Source organism: Phragmites australis, chromosome 6 (assembly GCF_958298935.1).
Source record: "Phragmites australis chromosome 6, lpPhrAust1.1, whole genome shotgun sequence".
In the NCBI taxonomy this organism is placed as follows: domain Eukaryota; kingdom Viridiplantae; phylum Streptophyta; class Magnoliopsida; order Poales; family Poaceae; genus Phragmites; species Phragmites australis.
In genome coordinates this window covers 44,206,989-44,222,344 of record NC_084926.1, presented here as the reverse complement: position 1 = coordinate 44,222,344, position 15,356 = coordinate 44,206,989, and the positions used below count along the sequence as shown (strand labels likewise).

The 15,356-nt window shown below is 41.0% G+C and overlaps 1 protein-coding gene across 1 annotated transcript; it reads right to left on the bottom strand.

Moving 5' to 3' along the window:
• Window positions 1-704: 704 nt before the first annotated feature.
• Window positions 705-3,409, bottom strand: LOC133920724 (65-kDa microtubule-associated protein 3-like). Its single transcript, XM_062365320.1, has 11 exons — window positions 3,329-3,409; window positions 2,996-3,220; window positions 2,675-2,911; window positions 2,385-2,579; window positions 2,114-2,269; window positions 1,872-2,031; window positions 1,543-1,691; window positions 1,352-1,439; window positions 1,182-1,255; window positions 1,006-1,080; window positions 705-938 (listed from the first exon to the last, which is right to left on the bottom strand). The coding sequence occupies exons 1-11, from the start codon at window positions 3,407-3,409 to the stop codon at window positions 705-707; spliced, it is 1,674 nt and encodes a 557-aa protein (XP_062221304.1).
• Window positions 3,410-15,356: the final 11,947 nt, after the last annotated feature.

Below are 15,356 nucleotides of genomic sequence, written 5' to 3'. Positions count from 1 at the left end.
AAACCTAACCAGATTGAGAAGTTCGGTTATCACGATTTTTACTCGGTTACCATCGGTTTTTATATTTACAGAGCACCCCCTAGCTTGGATCATATGCATTCTTTGCGGTCAAAATGAGAAGTTCGACGGTTTGAAATCCACAACGTTCAGTTAACTGGAGCACTAATGCATGAAAAATCAATTTTATCGTAAGAGAAATGATACGTGGATACTTTGTCTACAAATACATCACGTTGCTACTCTATAATCTCGAGGATCATTATACACAAGTCACAAAGGGCCCAAGTCTCTCCCCACTCTTGAGATTTGAACGCACACGTTTTATAGGAAACAGTTGAATTCATTCCAGATCGAGATGGGGTTTCAGTTCACTACTGTGGTCAGAACACAACTCTCTTTTGGTCCTTAACTCCAAAACAAAGATGGGTATGTCGTAATTTAGAGACGATAGTTATGAAGATATTTGTCAAATATGAAGGGATATGTATTAACAGACTATGTTTTGATGTATTTCTGCTTATATTTTGGGCATATGACCCAATGCTATTTGTTGGTATTTCCTTTACTTTCATTGGCAAGAATTTGTAATAATAAATTATTAGATGCAAACCTTTTACAGAGACCAAAATAAGAACTTCTTTTATCTAAAAATAAAAAAAGAACACAACTCTCCTCCTGGTCATCTTCGGTATTTGCTAGAACAATCACTCGAAGGAGTCCGACAATATCTGCCCCTCGTCGCTCCCGCTCCGGCGCGCGGACATGGGCGACTTGAGGAAGCTCGGCGTGCCCGGCCTCGACGACGCCGACGCCTTCCTGCCGCTGACGCCGCCGCCCCCCATGGACAGCGTCCTCGTCACGTTCTTGATGTTCTTCGGCGGCGGCCTGGCCACCGGCGACGCGTCCCGCTCCGCCGCGCCCTGCAACCTCCTTTGATCCTACAAAAAGGAGACGACAAATCTGAGCTGGGAACACACATGCATCATTCGATCCAAGACTCGGTACCCTCTGCCTCTTCCTCTCTTGCTCCTTCTCCTTCCTCGTGTTGCTGTACTCCTCCAGCATGTCCAACAGCCCGTCCTGCATTTGCCAGTGAATATTCGGACATGCATTTCTTGTTTCAAAATGAACCAAGGAAATCGGAGAAACAATGAGGCAGCCGTAGGTCTAGCAAGGCGTACACCATCGTACTCAAACTTAGCGCCTCTCTCCTTCTCCCAGGCAACAACCTTCGCGGTCAGAGCTTCCGCCATTGCTGCACCAACAGAGGAACACAAACACATCAGTTTCTTGGAACGTTCAACTTGTGTTCACCAATACTCAAGAACGAAGGATAAAGATCGTTGATTACCCGGCATTTTGCTGACCAAGGCGCGCGCTTTCTCGGCGCGCTTCAGCACGAGATGTGTCCCTTTGCCCACATTGTATCTGTTCTCGTTCTGGAAGCAAGCACAGACGATTTGAGCAGTTCTTTTTGGTGACATTTGTTTGTTTACATTCCTGAAGAACAGAGGAAGAACAATATTCAGAAGTCTGACGTACTCTGCTGTACTCCTCGAGCCAGGACTCCTCCTCCAACGCCGCCTGCCATTTCTCCATCCTCTCAAGAACGTCCTTCCTGCTGAACTCCAAGTCCTTGGCCTCCGCGATCTGCACTTCCAGCTGCTCCAGGATCAGAGACCGTTCAGCATCTGCAAAACAATATGTCACAAACTCATTTCTGAAGGAACGGGGTATTTATTTAGATACAAAGTTCAGAGTCTTCAGACTTCAGAATATTTAGTTGACGGAACCCCATAGCAAATTTGCCTGCTCATCTTGTGATGAGAGAGAGGGCAATGACCGTCGACTGAGCTAGCGAAGGCGATTACCGCTGTCAATGGCGTCGAACATCAGCATCGCGTCGCTGTCCTCCTCCTCCGGTAAACGTGCGCGCCGACGAATCTCCTTCAGCTCCTCGTACTTCTTGACGACGAGGTCTTTCATCCTGCACTCCTTGAGGTTCTCGAGCCTAACCACCTCTGCCTCCACCTGCACCAGGCTCTGATCAGAACTACGGCCACAGAACAATCCTTCCCGTATATCAGGTCTCGACAGGCGTGCATGCACCGACATTGCGTATGAAGTCCATGGAGAGGGCGTTCGGCTCCGTGATCTCGTCCTCGGACGCGGCGATGTTGCAGGCCACGCTCTGGAACCTCCTCTGCTCCTCCGACGGCGTGTCCATCAGGTTCCACAGCTCCAGCATGCTGGCCACGAGGTCTTGCAGCTGCCAAAATTCAACTGCAGCAGGTTAATTACTGAGTTACACGCACGAGCCAGTTCAATGTAAAGCTTACATCGATTTTGGAAGGTGCGCAATATACTTGGGTTGAGTAACTCACCTTCTGCATTCGGTCACGTTTGATCTCCCTCAGCCTGTCAATCTCGGAAACCAGCCTCGCAATTGCACCGTCACTGATGTCGCCTGCTTGTTCGTCGCCATGGAGACTGCTGATCTCTCTGAGATCCATGCCGAGAACTAAGGACGATGAATGCAAGAAACTCATGAGCTCTGCCACCTTCTTGGTGCGATTTTCCTGTCAAATTTACAAGAACCGATCAGCGCAAATCATCTTCTTCCAGGTATCTTTTCCGCTTGAGGTGTCCAGGTTTCATGCAAATTTGTCTGAACCTTCTCCAGGTGCAGATGCTGCAGGTACGCTCTGAGCTCTTCCAGCTTCGTCAGCGTCAGGTCGGAGTTATCGACGACGACGCGAGGTTGATGATCGCTTGGGTTTATCTCCTGTCGTATCCTGTTTAACCGATCCGTCACGTCCAAGAACTGCCGCCTCCTCTCCTCCCTCCTCTTCCTCATCTCCGCCAGCTCCGGCGCGATCGAGCCCAGCTCCTCCTTCAGGCTCCCTGTGCCCTGAATTTTGGTGTCAAGCCGTCAGGCTGACACCAACTTTGGCATCGACTGCTCCAGGTTTGAGCAGACGATCGAATTATTTACCTGCAGCGAGGAGCAGGCGGTCTGCACGGTGGCTGGCGGCTCGCCGATGGTGGCGCAGATGGCGGCGACCTCGGCGACCGAGTCGGCGATCTCCCTCTTGAGCTGCGCCCTGTGCTGCCGCACCTGCTCGACCTTGGTCCTGTACACGTTGAGGCAGTCCTCCTCCAGCGCGTGCAGCATCCCTCTCCGGTCCTCCTCCGCCTCCCCGATCTCGTCCCACATCTCCTGCAAGAAAACAAAGAGCGAGTTCGTCGGCGCGTTCTTGATCCATCTGATACGGGTCGCCATTGATCATGCATGAGGCGAAGAGAGACGACGACGCGATGTACGTACCCCGAGCTCATGCAGCAGCTCCTCGCGCCGCGGCTCCATCTGGAATGGGAAAAGGATGGCCCTCAGCTTTAGGGACAGCATTGGGCTCCGGCGTGCGCTCCTCGCCTCATGCTTTCTTCTTCCTCCTCCGCCGAGCTCAAGGTCGACGCAGCAATGGCGGCAAACCTGAGCGGAATGCTTCGTGAACAACAACTGCAGGCGTGAGGCATGGCCGGGGCAGATTGCAATCACATCAGGGATTTCGCCAGTGTGGAAAGGGGTAAATTTGGGAGAAAAGTGCGGCTAAAAGAGGCATGCAGATGCAGGAGGAGAGGGATGCGTGCATGTGCAATACAATTGTGCATGCTCAAGTTTGGGTGGCAAAGAAAGTGGTGGCCTAAAATAGGATTGGTTGCGGGTCAAGAGGTGGATTGGGGCCGGGGCGGCGGGGTGGTTCCTCTAACTTACTAAAGGTGGCGAACGTGACTTCAGCACGGTGGTAAGGCTCCAGCGTTGAGCCGAACCTACTCGGGCTTCAAGTTCGGTGACGCACGGGGAGTTCCAATTTATTTCGGATTTCTCCAGTTTCTCCGACGTGGCGCTACAGAAGGGATTACGACGTGCTCGTCGTCTACGGGATTCTTGATGATCCTCGTGATCTTTGGATGGACGTTTTCTTCAAGGTTGTGTGTAGTTGTAGGGCTAGCATGTGCGTGCGTTAGGTGTGTGTGGAGTGGGTGCGTGTGTGGGGGTGAGTGCGCGCGTTCATGTTCAGATACTACAGCTGTATTCAGTGGTGAAGAGTCAAAAAAAAAAACTTACTAAAGGTGAATAGTGCTACGAGCCTAGTTAAATAGTAATCTGTAGTAATTTACTGTTCGTAAGAAATGACTATAAATTACTGTTCATAAAACACTGCATAGTGCGTGCATGATTACTGTTTATGTCATTACTGTTCACAGAATCACTCTTCGTGGGTACTGTCACCGGAGGTAGTTATGAGTACTGTTCACTCCGTAACTTACCTCTAGTAAGTCAAATGAGTCAATTCTAGAGGAGATATGTCTCGAGATAATCTTTGTCAAGGAGTGAATGAGGCTAATCATCCTAAAGTTTGTGATCCTATCTACTCTTTTTTGGAGACGGGAACGACGTTCACCGTATTGAGCAGCTGAAAGATTGAGCATTGTAAGTGAAAAAAAAAACATTGACTGTCTCAGGATATCATCCTTAATTATCTCCCAGTAGGATTTGAATAAAGCTTCGATGAAGCCATACGGCCCTGACCCTTTATCAGGCGACATTTGCTTAAGTGCTTCTTCAATTTCATCCATGGTGAATAGTTGATAAAGGCCTTGCAGGACAGTGGAAGGTAGGTTGAGGGGGCTCCAATTGAGGTCCCTGGTGCGTTCAGAGGACGGCCCATGACTTGGTCGAAGTGGTTTTGGATCACCAATAGTTTTTTCTCATACGTGACAGCCCAGCCTTGCTCTTTTCCGCATCCTCAGGATGTGATTTTTCCTTCTTCTCGCATTTCTCTCCTCTCCTACTTAAAAAAGACGTAATACATGTTTTGTCCGCCGGATTCCTCTAGAGATTCCTCTACCCATCTGCCCAAAAACACCGTGGTCTGCTTGTTTCGCTCGCCCCACACCCCACCTCTGCCCGATCTCATATGTCCACTCCAACCATACTCTTCCCCTTCACGATCCTACCCGTACCTCCACGATCCACGGCCTCCTCCCTGCTTGCTCCCTCCTGATCTAGGCCACCACCTAGCCATCACCGCCTCCGCTTCCCCACATCACCATCGCTGCAACCGCTTGCATTTCCTCCACCCTCATCTAGAGATCATATTTAGACTTTTGATCTAGAGAGTAGATTTGTCTAGGGTTTTGGAATTTCATAGAAATGCTTGTTGGATGCTTTGGAGAAGCCTCTTGTAACTCATCTATGCAATGAAAATCAGGTTTCGTAAGTTGATGAGTTGCTGATTCAAAATTTCCTCTCTGTTCTATATTCCACGTACTTGGTTTTGTTTTTCGATTAATTTAGTGTTTCTATAAGTTTCATCTTATCTTAATTCATTTAAAATCTTACTAGAATATTTAGTGTTTGATCTATAAAAAAATTTAAGTGGATTTGGTTTGTTCTCGAGTAGTTTTCGGTCAACTCGATTATGTTTTAATCTACTCGATTTTGGTTGACACAGTCTGCTTTTTCCTATTCGAATCTAGATTTAGCCGTCCAAATTAGAGATTAATCGGACTAGCAGATCTTTCTTTATATTATTTTTACTAGAGTTTGTACAATATATTTTGAGTGAAACACCAAATTTAAATCGAATTTTGATTTGGGTGAGTTAATCTTTGAATTTGTTTTCCATAATCATTAACCCCTCTGATTTCTTTTTTAAAGTGTATTCGATCTTACAAAATGCTTTGTGAAGAATCAACATTTCAATAATGTTACTATAACTGCCACCTTTGCATGCATTTTGCTGGAATTTTGAATTGTTCATGTGGATCTCACATGAGAATAGATTATTGGTTATGGTTATTCATGATTTGCTAAACCTGTATGAAATCACAAAGGGAAAAGATAATAAAGTTGTCATTACAAGTAACATTATGTAAGCATTTTTTTTCCATAGTTATCTCTTCTATATAATAACAAAATATGGCTTTCCTGATTTATGACTTAATTGTTAGATATGTTGTTGGTTTTTTATTTTGAGCACAAATTCACTGATCTACAAGCTGGAGATAATGATAATTGAGCTGTTTTCCATCTATGGGAAGCAGGTAATGAATGGCCTTCCCTCTCCACCCATATCATTTGGTGTTGCTTTAGAATATCATATAATTAGCTAAATTTTTGTTTGTATGATATTTAATAGAATCCCCCATTTTAGTAGGACCTATCTAAAGTTGGAATGAATCCACTAAAATCTCAAGGAACTATCAATTGCACGTCATGCATTAATCTAATCGATTTTTGCAAGCTATCAACAGCTTTTGGTTTATTAATAATATCTTCACCCAGATGTCTCTTTTGGTTCTCTTAATTGCTTCTACCATACATACTATACTAAAACGATATCTTCAGCGAGGTCCAAAACAGATCACTATAATGCTTAATTTGTTAGCTAAATTTTTATTTATCATTTAACATGATTCCGGACAACTGATGAATTTGGTTAGAATATTTGGGAAATAGTTTCGTTAGGTGATCAAATGTTTAGTCCTTAAGGTGGAACAACCTGGGAAATACCCATATTTTTCGTTATATAGTCGTTTGTATATGGTTTCTTTATTTTCCATCATGTTTATATTGGGATCTAAATAACTAAATGGATGGTATCTCATGTTGTGTGTAATCATCAAGAAGTTTAACTTACTGAAGAAAGGACTAGTGCAAGGTGCAACTTAACCCTTTTGTTGATATCGGAACAAATATGCAACCATCTTTTAAAACGTAGGCATAATTACTCTAGAAGGCATGGTGAGTACACTAACATCGTTTTGTATGCAATAAAAATCCTCCTGACACATTATTTGTGTGTAAAATTTATGTTTCTGTTGCATACTTGTTGCCAAAAACTATGTGTATAACATAGAATCGTTGTTATGTGTAAAATATGGGTTCCATTGCAATGCACAGATATTTGAAAATGCACCATAAAGATTAATGTTTCCTTTTTATTTTTCCTTCCAAATGTTGCACACACAGACCATGGAAATAGGATTATGTCCGTTGAGGGATTTTGAGGAGCTATGCAAAGTCCCTGAGATTATTTCTGTCTATAAGAAATAAAAGGTTTGAGAATTTTGCATAATGACTTCTGATTTGTATTGGATCATTGTGTAGCATAGTACGGGTAAAGAATAATTGGTCAAATATTATATTATGTTATGTACGTTCGTAAGTCATTGTTCAGTCAAATTATCATTTTGCATCAGCTAAACACATTAAATTATATTATTTTATAAAAATCGTAATTGTTTTAAGTTTTGTTGCAACGCACGGGCAATTGTCTACAACTTCAAATGGAAAAAATTAGTGTTGGAGTCACCCTTGCGTATATTGGTGATCTAGAGGCTTGCCTTTTGCGAGTTCTTTGCGAGACCATGACTCGTTTCTTTACTTTTGATGAGGTTCTGTTCTTGAGCTCTCAGATTTCGGTGCTCCTGATCTGTATCGAGGCACAATATGACGTCTAGAGCCATACGAAATTGGAGCTTTTGCGTCGGAGATGAAAGTCTTGCTCCAAGCTCTGAGGTGTTGTGCTGCCATGTGAAGCTTGCTGTAGATCTTGTGGAATGGCTTAGTGTGCGTGCGATGTGGATGCATTCCAAGCTGCCGTGGCAGTTTCTCTAAAGCCAGGTAATTTGACTCAGAAGTTCTCAAATTTAAATGATTTGAGCGCCCAAGTCCACTGTGATTAGAGAGGAGTAATGAACAATGATCGGATAGAGATATGGAGAGCACATATAGGACATGACTATCAAAGGCGGCACCATTAGTCGTTACAAAAGACATATGTATATGTATAGGCCAATTACGCACTTGGAAGTTTTCTAGCTCCGCCCTGTGTGACGACGAGGACGCACAAGTTAGCCGCCGCAGTTGAGTTGTACTTATCGCAGTGCCACGGGCTAATCAGAAATCAGCAATGCACAGTGATAGGATAGTCTGCCTCTGCCCGGCCGGCCGGGTCGCTATCCACGTCGTCTCTCTCTCTGACTGCCTCGGCCCGCGTGACGGTGCCTCTACTTCTCCACGCGGAGTTGGACGCGAGTCGCCGTCCGCTAGTTAATCGCGATGAACTGAAGCTGACAGCGACGACGACGACGGTGACGACGATGCGAAGCTTCGCGGCCGGCGGTTGCTAGCTAGCTAGCTTGCTGCATGCTGCGCAGACCGCCGATGCCGGCGAACAGGAAACTTGCTTGCATCACGGTTGCACACAGACACGCTGAAACCTAACGACGTCGTACCCATACTCGGACAGCCTCTCGTACCTGCTACTACATGTATTTTCGTTTATTTGTAACCAATTTTACTTAATTCTAAAAATTATTTTTTATGAAAAATTTATGAATACTTAAAAATATACGATAGTAATAAAATATATTTTACGTTGAATCTAATGATAAAAAAAATTTAGATGCCTATAAATTTTTGGAAAAATAATCGATCAGAATTGCAACAATAAAAACATGTGACAACTAAACAAAAATGAATATAGTACTGCCTACTTCCTCAATCAAAAATACAAGTAGTGATGTTTTTTTTTTAACGAACCAGTTGAAGAGCACACCGTCTATTATATTAATAAAGAGAAAAAATCCGTTAGACTGAAAGCTCAACTAATTATCCTCTCATAATGCTCGAACTGCGATAATTGAGCAAACTACTAGCCAGGCTGGAAGAGCGTAGTATATAGTAACGTGAGCATACTGGAACCAGGGAGGACGCCAGTGGGAAGCATGAAAAAAAGGGGTGAGAAAATAAGGTGTATTTAGGTCTGTTTGTTTAACTTTTTATTTTTGGGTTTTTTAAAAAGTTATGTTTTTAGTTTATCTGAAAAGCTATTTTTAAAATAAATTATTGATTTTTATAATAATTTTTTTACTTCTTATCACAAAGCTTATCAGAAAAACATTTATTAGTGAGTTTCTCAGCGTTAGATTATTTACCTCAAAAGTAGGCTTTTGGTTCCTCCAAAATCATTTCTATAAAATCTTATTTGTTCTAGCTTTTAGCTTCTATCTTCTGATAGTAGTAGAAATAAGAAACATATATGGCCTTTAACTGATTGCTTTTTAACTTTGATCCAGTCATGATAAAAAAAAACCTTTTTAAGCTCACTTTGGGCAATCGTGGGCAACAAATCTTCTTGCTCCTACTTCTACTAGGACCAGATCCTATGTGAAAGTATGTTTCCAATAATTTTGATGTTTTCAGAAAGGGGCATTTGTAAATATCTCTTTGGTTTTTTTATTTTTTTAAAGATGTTATTTGAATGATAGTTTTAATGATATTTTTTATTATTAGAGCTTAAATTATAAATAATAATATAATTCCAAGCCTTCGTGATAACTCATGAAATTTTATGGTAACGATAAGACAGCGACACACGTATGGTGAAGTTTGAAAAGCTTGAAGATAGGGACTATTTTGACCAAGACTGCTTCCAAGGAGGAGGAATCCGGCTGCATGGAAGCTGAACCTCGAAGTGAAGTCAGGACGAGCTATAGTGACGATGACATCGATGCTGATGAGCATCACAAGAGTATCTTGACACGACTGATGGAAAAATTAATTTGATTAAACAAGTCAGGTAGTCAAGCTTCTTCAGGCGCAAGTGGCTGCTGGTAAGGAACCACCGGAAGTTGTCGTAGGTACTCAAGAAAGTCGTTTTGGCGAAATGAAACACCAAATGACTAGTTTCTTCGAATACTATATTGTACGGTCGAGATGGACAACTATTGTGAGTAAATATACTTCTTATAACTTTTTTACAAAATACATAGAATGTTTCTGGTTTATTTAACGCTCATAAAAACGAATAAACGAAAACATAAATTTTAAGTGACAAAACGAGATTTTTTTTTTCAAAGCTACATGATTCCACGGATGAAATATAAACTATATGCTCTATTCAAGATTATTCTATATGTCTTTATACATAAAAGCATAAAACTTTAATGAATAAAAAAATAAAAAATAGTCACTGAAAGAAACAGCTCTCCAAGTTGATGTTCTAGAGGTAAGAAGATTCAAGAACCTCTCAAATATATGAGTATATGAACGTTTATGTCTCTAGCAATAAGAAGAATTACTTTATAAAGGTGGAAAAACTGCAGCTCAAAAAAAAAATCATAACCGAAAAGAAAAAACTTGCAAACTTGCAAGGAAACCAATAAAGAGACCGGAAGGAAAGGAATTCAATCACATGCAAAAAGCATAAACTTTATTACTCAAAGATATCAGCCCTATTTTATACGGATTACAAGGATTTTCTTTCAAAATACTCAGATATTACATAGGTTAAACACTTATCTTTCTCTCCTCTAAAACTCTAGCATTAGGCTCTTATGAAATAGGTGACATAAGGGGCTTAAGTGACTGGTTCCAACTCTTACATAGTCCTACCTCTCTATTTATAGGTCTAGTAAACTTTACTCTTAAGTTTCCTATTTTGTTACTAAAATACTCATATCCTATAGTACATCTTACCTACCACCGTAGGTATTTTGATTTATTTCTTGCTTCATCTATCAAATGGTCGTAGCGTCTTCACGACTTAGCTTCACCTCGACGCAAACTTCTTGATGGTATCATATACTCCACCAATCCTCCTACGATTTTGAGATCCAACCGTGGAACCCTCTGCACGCTTCTCGAAGTATGATTCGTCACTCACTTACACCTTAAGCAAGCGCTCTAATATCGATATATGTACTCCGTCTTGCGATCCTGACCACATAAAAGTCTCTCCTACTCCCGATCCCTCGGGCCGCCTTGTCACTTACACCGACATCACTTTCGCTTGACTTTGTCAACACGCCATCTTCATCATCTATTTCATGTTTTGCTTGATCTCCACGTGTATAGTTAGGATCACCATTGACTTCGTCTGGCCTTCTTGATCGTCCGGCATAAAGCACCCGCTTAGTCACGATCACCCACCGTCAACCGCTAAGTTGTATGCATCACCTGCATACCATGAGACAAGAAAACACATTTCTTCAACTCTAAGTCCAATTAATCTATAATCAAAATATCCAAATCAAGCTCAAGCAATCTAAAACTCGACAAACCAAATCGACAACCTTGTCAATCACTTATCATATATAAACCAAGGCACATTTCAACTTAGTTTCTAATTCTCCCCCTTGATGAGTGTATTGATAATATCTCAAAGCAAAAAGATTTTAGTTTCAAGAACATAGGCTCATCCAAATAACCAAAAACTCAAGAAAGAGCAAAAACATATCACTCAGCATAAGAAATATTGCATTAGACCTAAGAGAAACAAAAACAATCCAAAAACCTCAAAATAGCAATAACAACTCAAAAACATAAAATCAAATGCCCTCCTTGATGAATACATATTTTTCATTTATGCAAGATTTTTCTTTGATTTGGTGCAAAATTTTCATTTCTCCCCTTTTTATTCATTTCTTTTCCTTTGATAAAGCAAACATCACTGGAAAAACATTATGCAATGCTTGAACATACAATTCTAATGAACTTTCACAAGTATACCACAAAGCATTTACAAAAGCTATAAATGTCAAAGAGGTATGAAAAGTAGAAGATGAAGCTCACAAATGCACAAAGGCTAAAAAAGAAACAGTGACATAAGAATATGAAGTTGTACAAGCTAAACTCGAAGAATTAGTTGACATATTTAATTTCACATAGCCGAATCATATTCAAAGCGACCACCACATAAGCATCCACTTGTACCAATGCAATACAAGCATTAATAACTAGCCAATTTCAATCTCAAACTAGGCAAATAAGTATTTATGACAGTAGGCTTTGCAAACACTCATATATGAAACCAAGACTTAGTTAATCAAATGATTTAAAACAAAATTGAGTAATTAGGCACATTTCTTTCATTTTTATCCTCAAGTTGCCTCTTATCCAAATAAAGTGTTACGCGTCTGGGTATGACAAACACTTGGAGGCATCAAAACAACCGTATTGGATCATATTTTAGCATAAGATACTTGATTTCACAAGATTATTCATATTATAAAAAGAATTAAGTTTTCATATGATCAAGTTAAGTTATGTCTTTGTGACACAAGAAATACATATTCTTCTAAGGTTCTATCATGAGCTAAACATTTGACAAAAATAAAAAATATAGTGCAATATTCCCTAATCTACTGACTTGAACCAAAAAGCCTAGAGCAAGATATACATCAAATTAGCTTTAACACAAGCATTGACTAAGCCAAAGCAATTATGAACATTGTGATCAAGAATATCTACATGATTTAAAATTGCCAAATTTTATCTTAAGAAAAGCTAGCTTGTTTGAAATGTTTCATGTCAAAGTATCAAGAGGAGCCTAAAATTAAAAGCTTGCCCCGCACAACTACTCAACTTAATCCAAATTCAAATCTAGCAATCAAAAATGCTAAAGACATACAAATCAAAGCTCAACAACTATGATTATCTTACATGATACGATACAATATAAATATAACAAAAGTAAGATAAAGTATGTACAACAGTAACTCCCCCTCACATAAAATCATAGGAAAAACACATAAAAATGCCAAGAAAACCGAGAAAAGACATCAACTTCTAACTCGAGAAGCACATACCATACCATCCCCGAAAGTGATGTACTTATACAGCTTCATCGGAGTGAAGTTGGAGAACCAATTTGAATATCCAATCATGTGATGCAAACAATCGGAATCCATGAGCCGCATGTTCTTTAGACCTTCGTCTTCCATTTACATGTCAGAAGGATAATAGGTGGATGACTCCGTACTGGGGTTAGTCAAAAACCTCTTGGAAATCTAGTACTGGGTCATCCGCCTTGAAGCAGTAAAAACATAATTATGCAAATCATTTCTCACATGAGGAAAGCGATCACCATGACGAAAGAATCATGGCCCGCTAAAGCACTATGACATAAAGCCTCTATCACATGAACCAAAACCATATGAATCATGGTCTGATCCACGCCACGCAATGCCTCTATAGAAGAATTGAAGAGTGTCAGAAATTCACGAGCGAGAGTGAGAAAAAGTCTTGTACACCAAAAGAGGGGCGATATATATCCCAGGTACTCTACTCCTACTCGCGTCGCTCATCTCTCCTACAACGAAAGTATAATCCAACTAGGTGGCTCTGTCTCTAACAGTAAGTGCACACATATCGTTTCTAAGGGATCACTCTAGGTTCTGTCACGAGGGCTTTCTTCTTAGGCTAAGGAGCTTTCTTGAGCTATCTTTGGAAGCTCTCTCTTCTTGATTTGTGGCATGAGTTTGTTCTTTTCTAGCATAGGCTATGCAGTATTGATCTTGACTTTCTCAGACTCTAGGGTACTGGGTGCGGTGAAAATAGTCTTGCCAGGACTGGTGTAAGCAACTCTCTCAAAGACTAAACCTAAAGCTAACCTAGCCTTATCGGCATACATCTTGATCTTGGTCAAGATCAAATCAACTTTGCCTTTCCTTCTGAGCATTTCTCCACAAGAGAAAGAAGATACTCATTTTTAGTCAAAAGTTTGTGAACTTGCCCTCTAACCCAGCTTAGCTTGTTCTGAAAGACTATGCAGGTGGAACAGTTTAGCTGCACATCCTTTGAACATCCAGCACTCTCCAATCTAGATTCTAGCTCATTAAAACGCTTGTCTTTTAGTTCAACATTCTTTACAAGCACCTAAGAGAGTAGACCTAGACTCCTCCTTAATAAACTTCTTCTTGGCACTCTCAAGCCGACTGCGTGACTTGAGCATGCATATTCCGAAGCTTGGCAAGTTTAGCCATGACAACCAAACAACTCTCACACTACTCAACATCAGACCTAAATCTAAGCAATGCAAATTTAGTAGACACAAACTCATATTTAGGCCTAAGATCCTTTAACTCATGTACAACTTTCTTAAGTAACACATCTCGACTAACAAGAGCATCATTCAAGGTATCGACTTCGATAAAAAACCGGTCGTAGGAAGGTAATACCTCAGAAGGATCAAGTTTGGGGTCACTGTCGTTGTCATTGTAATCTGCCATGAAAAAGATGCCGGTAAAGTCCTTGGCCTTCTTCTTGCTCTTCACTTGCGGTTCCTTCTCCTCCGAGTTCTCCTCCTTGCTTGAAGAGGTGTCAATATCGTTGAGTGTCACCACGAACACTCTAGAAGCCGCCTTGGCAGCCTTCTTGGTCATCTTGTCATGGTTTCTCTTAAAGAATGGCTTCTTATTTTTCTTCTTGTGCTTATCGTAATTGTGGTTGAAGTCTTCCTTCCTCTTGAGCTTGGGACAATCTGCTTTGAAGTGGGTGGTATCACCACACTCAAAGCAGGCATGAGAACCGTCCATCTTTTGGTCTTGTTTATTGTTGTTGAAGCGAGTGAACTTCTTTACAATCAGTGCAAGTTCCTCATCATCAAGCGTGTTCACTTGCTCCTCTGTGACAGACACCAAGAAAGATAAAGCAAATCCACCAGATAAAATATTAGCACAAGAAACACCAACTCCAATTTGATTACCACCATTAGGTCCTGAAACCAACGCCATGTTCTAAGACAGGAGATTTTCAAGATCTATTCTAACCGCCTTGGCTATCTCAATGGATATGAGCTTGCTGAAGAGTTCATCATAAGTCAATATGTTATAACTAGATACCTCTTTAATGCTCAAGATCTTCACTTCTCATATGCTACGGTCAAGAGTATAGAGAAGTTTGATCGCTCTTTATTGATCAGAATAGGACAAAACTCCAGTTGATCTAAGATTGTTAACAATCTCATCAAAGCAAGTAAATATGGCATCTAAAGATTCACCAGGTCCTTGTACAAATATTTGATATTCTTAGTTGTATGTGCTTTGACGTCTGACTTTAATCTGATTAGTGCCTTCATGAAAGACACTCAGAGTGGATCAGATCTTCTAGACAGTACGGAGGTATTAAACCCTGTCAAACTCATTCCGACTCAGTCTTGTGAATAAAATATTTTTAGCCTTGTTGTTGGTATCATATTGTTCGATTTGAACATAAGTCATGCGAACCGCTTGGATCTCATAGTTGAAATAAACTATTTCCCATATTTCACTTCCCTGAATTAGAAGGTAAATCTCTGTGTGCACCTTCTAGTATAAAAAATCATGATCGTCAAATAGCGGAATTTTTTCACTTCTCTCCATATCACCTACGGATCACAAAGCCAGTTAAGATCAACAAGTGATCAAGGTAGCTCTGATACCAATTGTAGGACCGATATAGGTGACTAAAGGGGGTGAATATGCGCCTTACAACTTTTTTGTGAAATAGATGGTCTACTTCT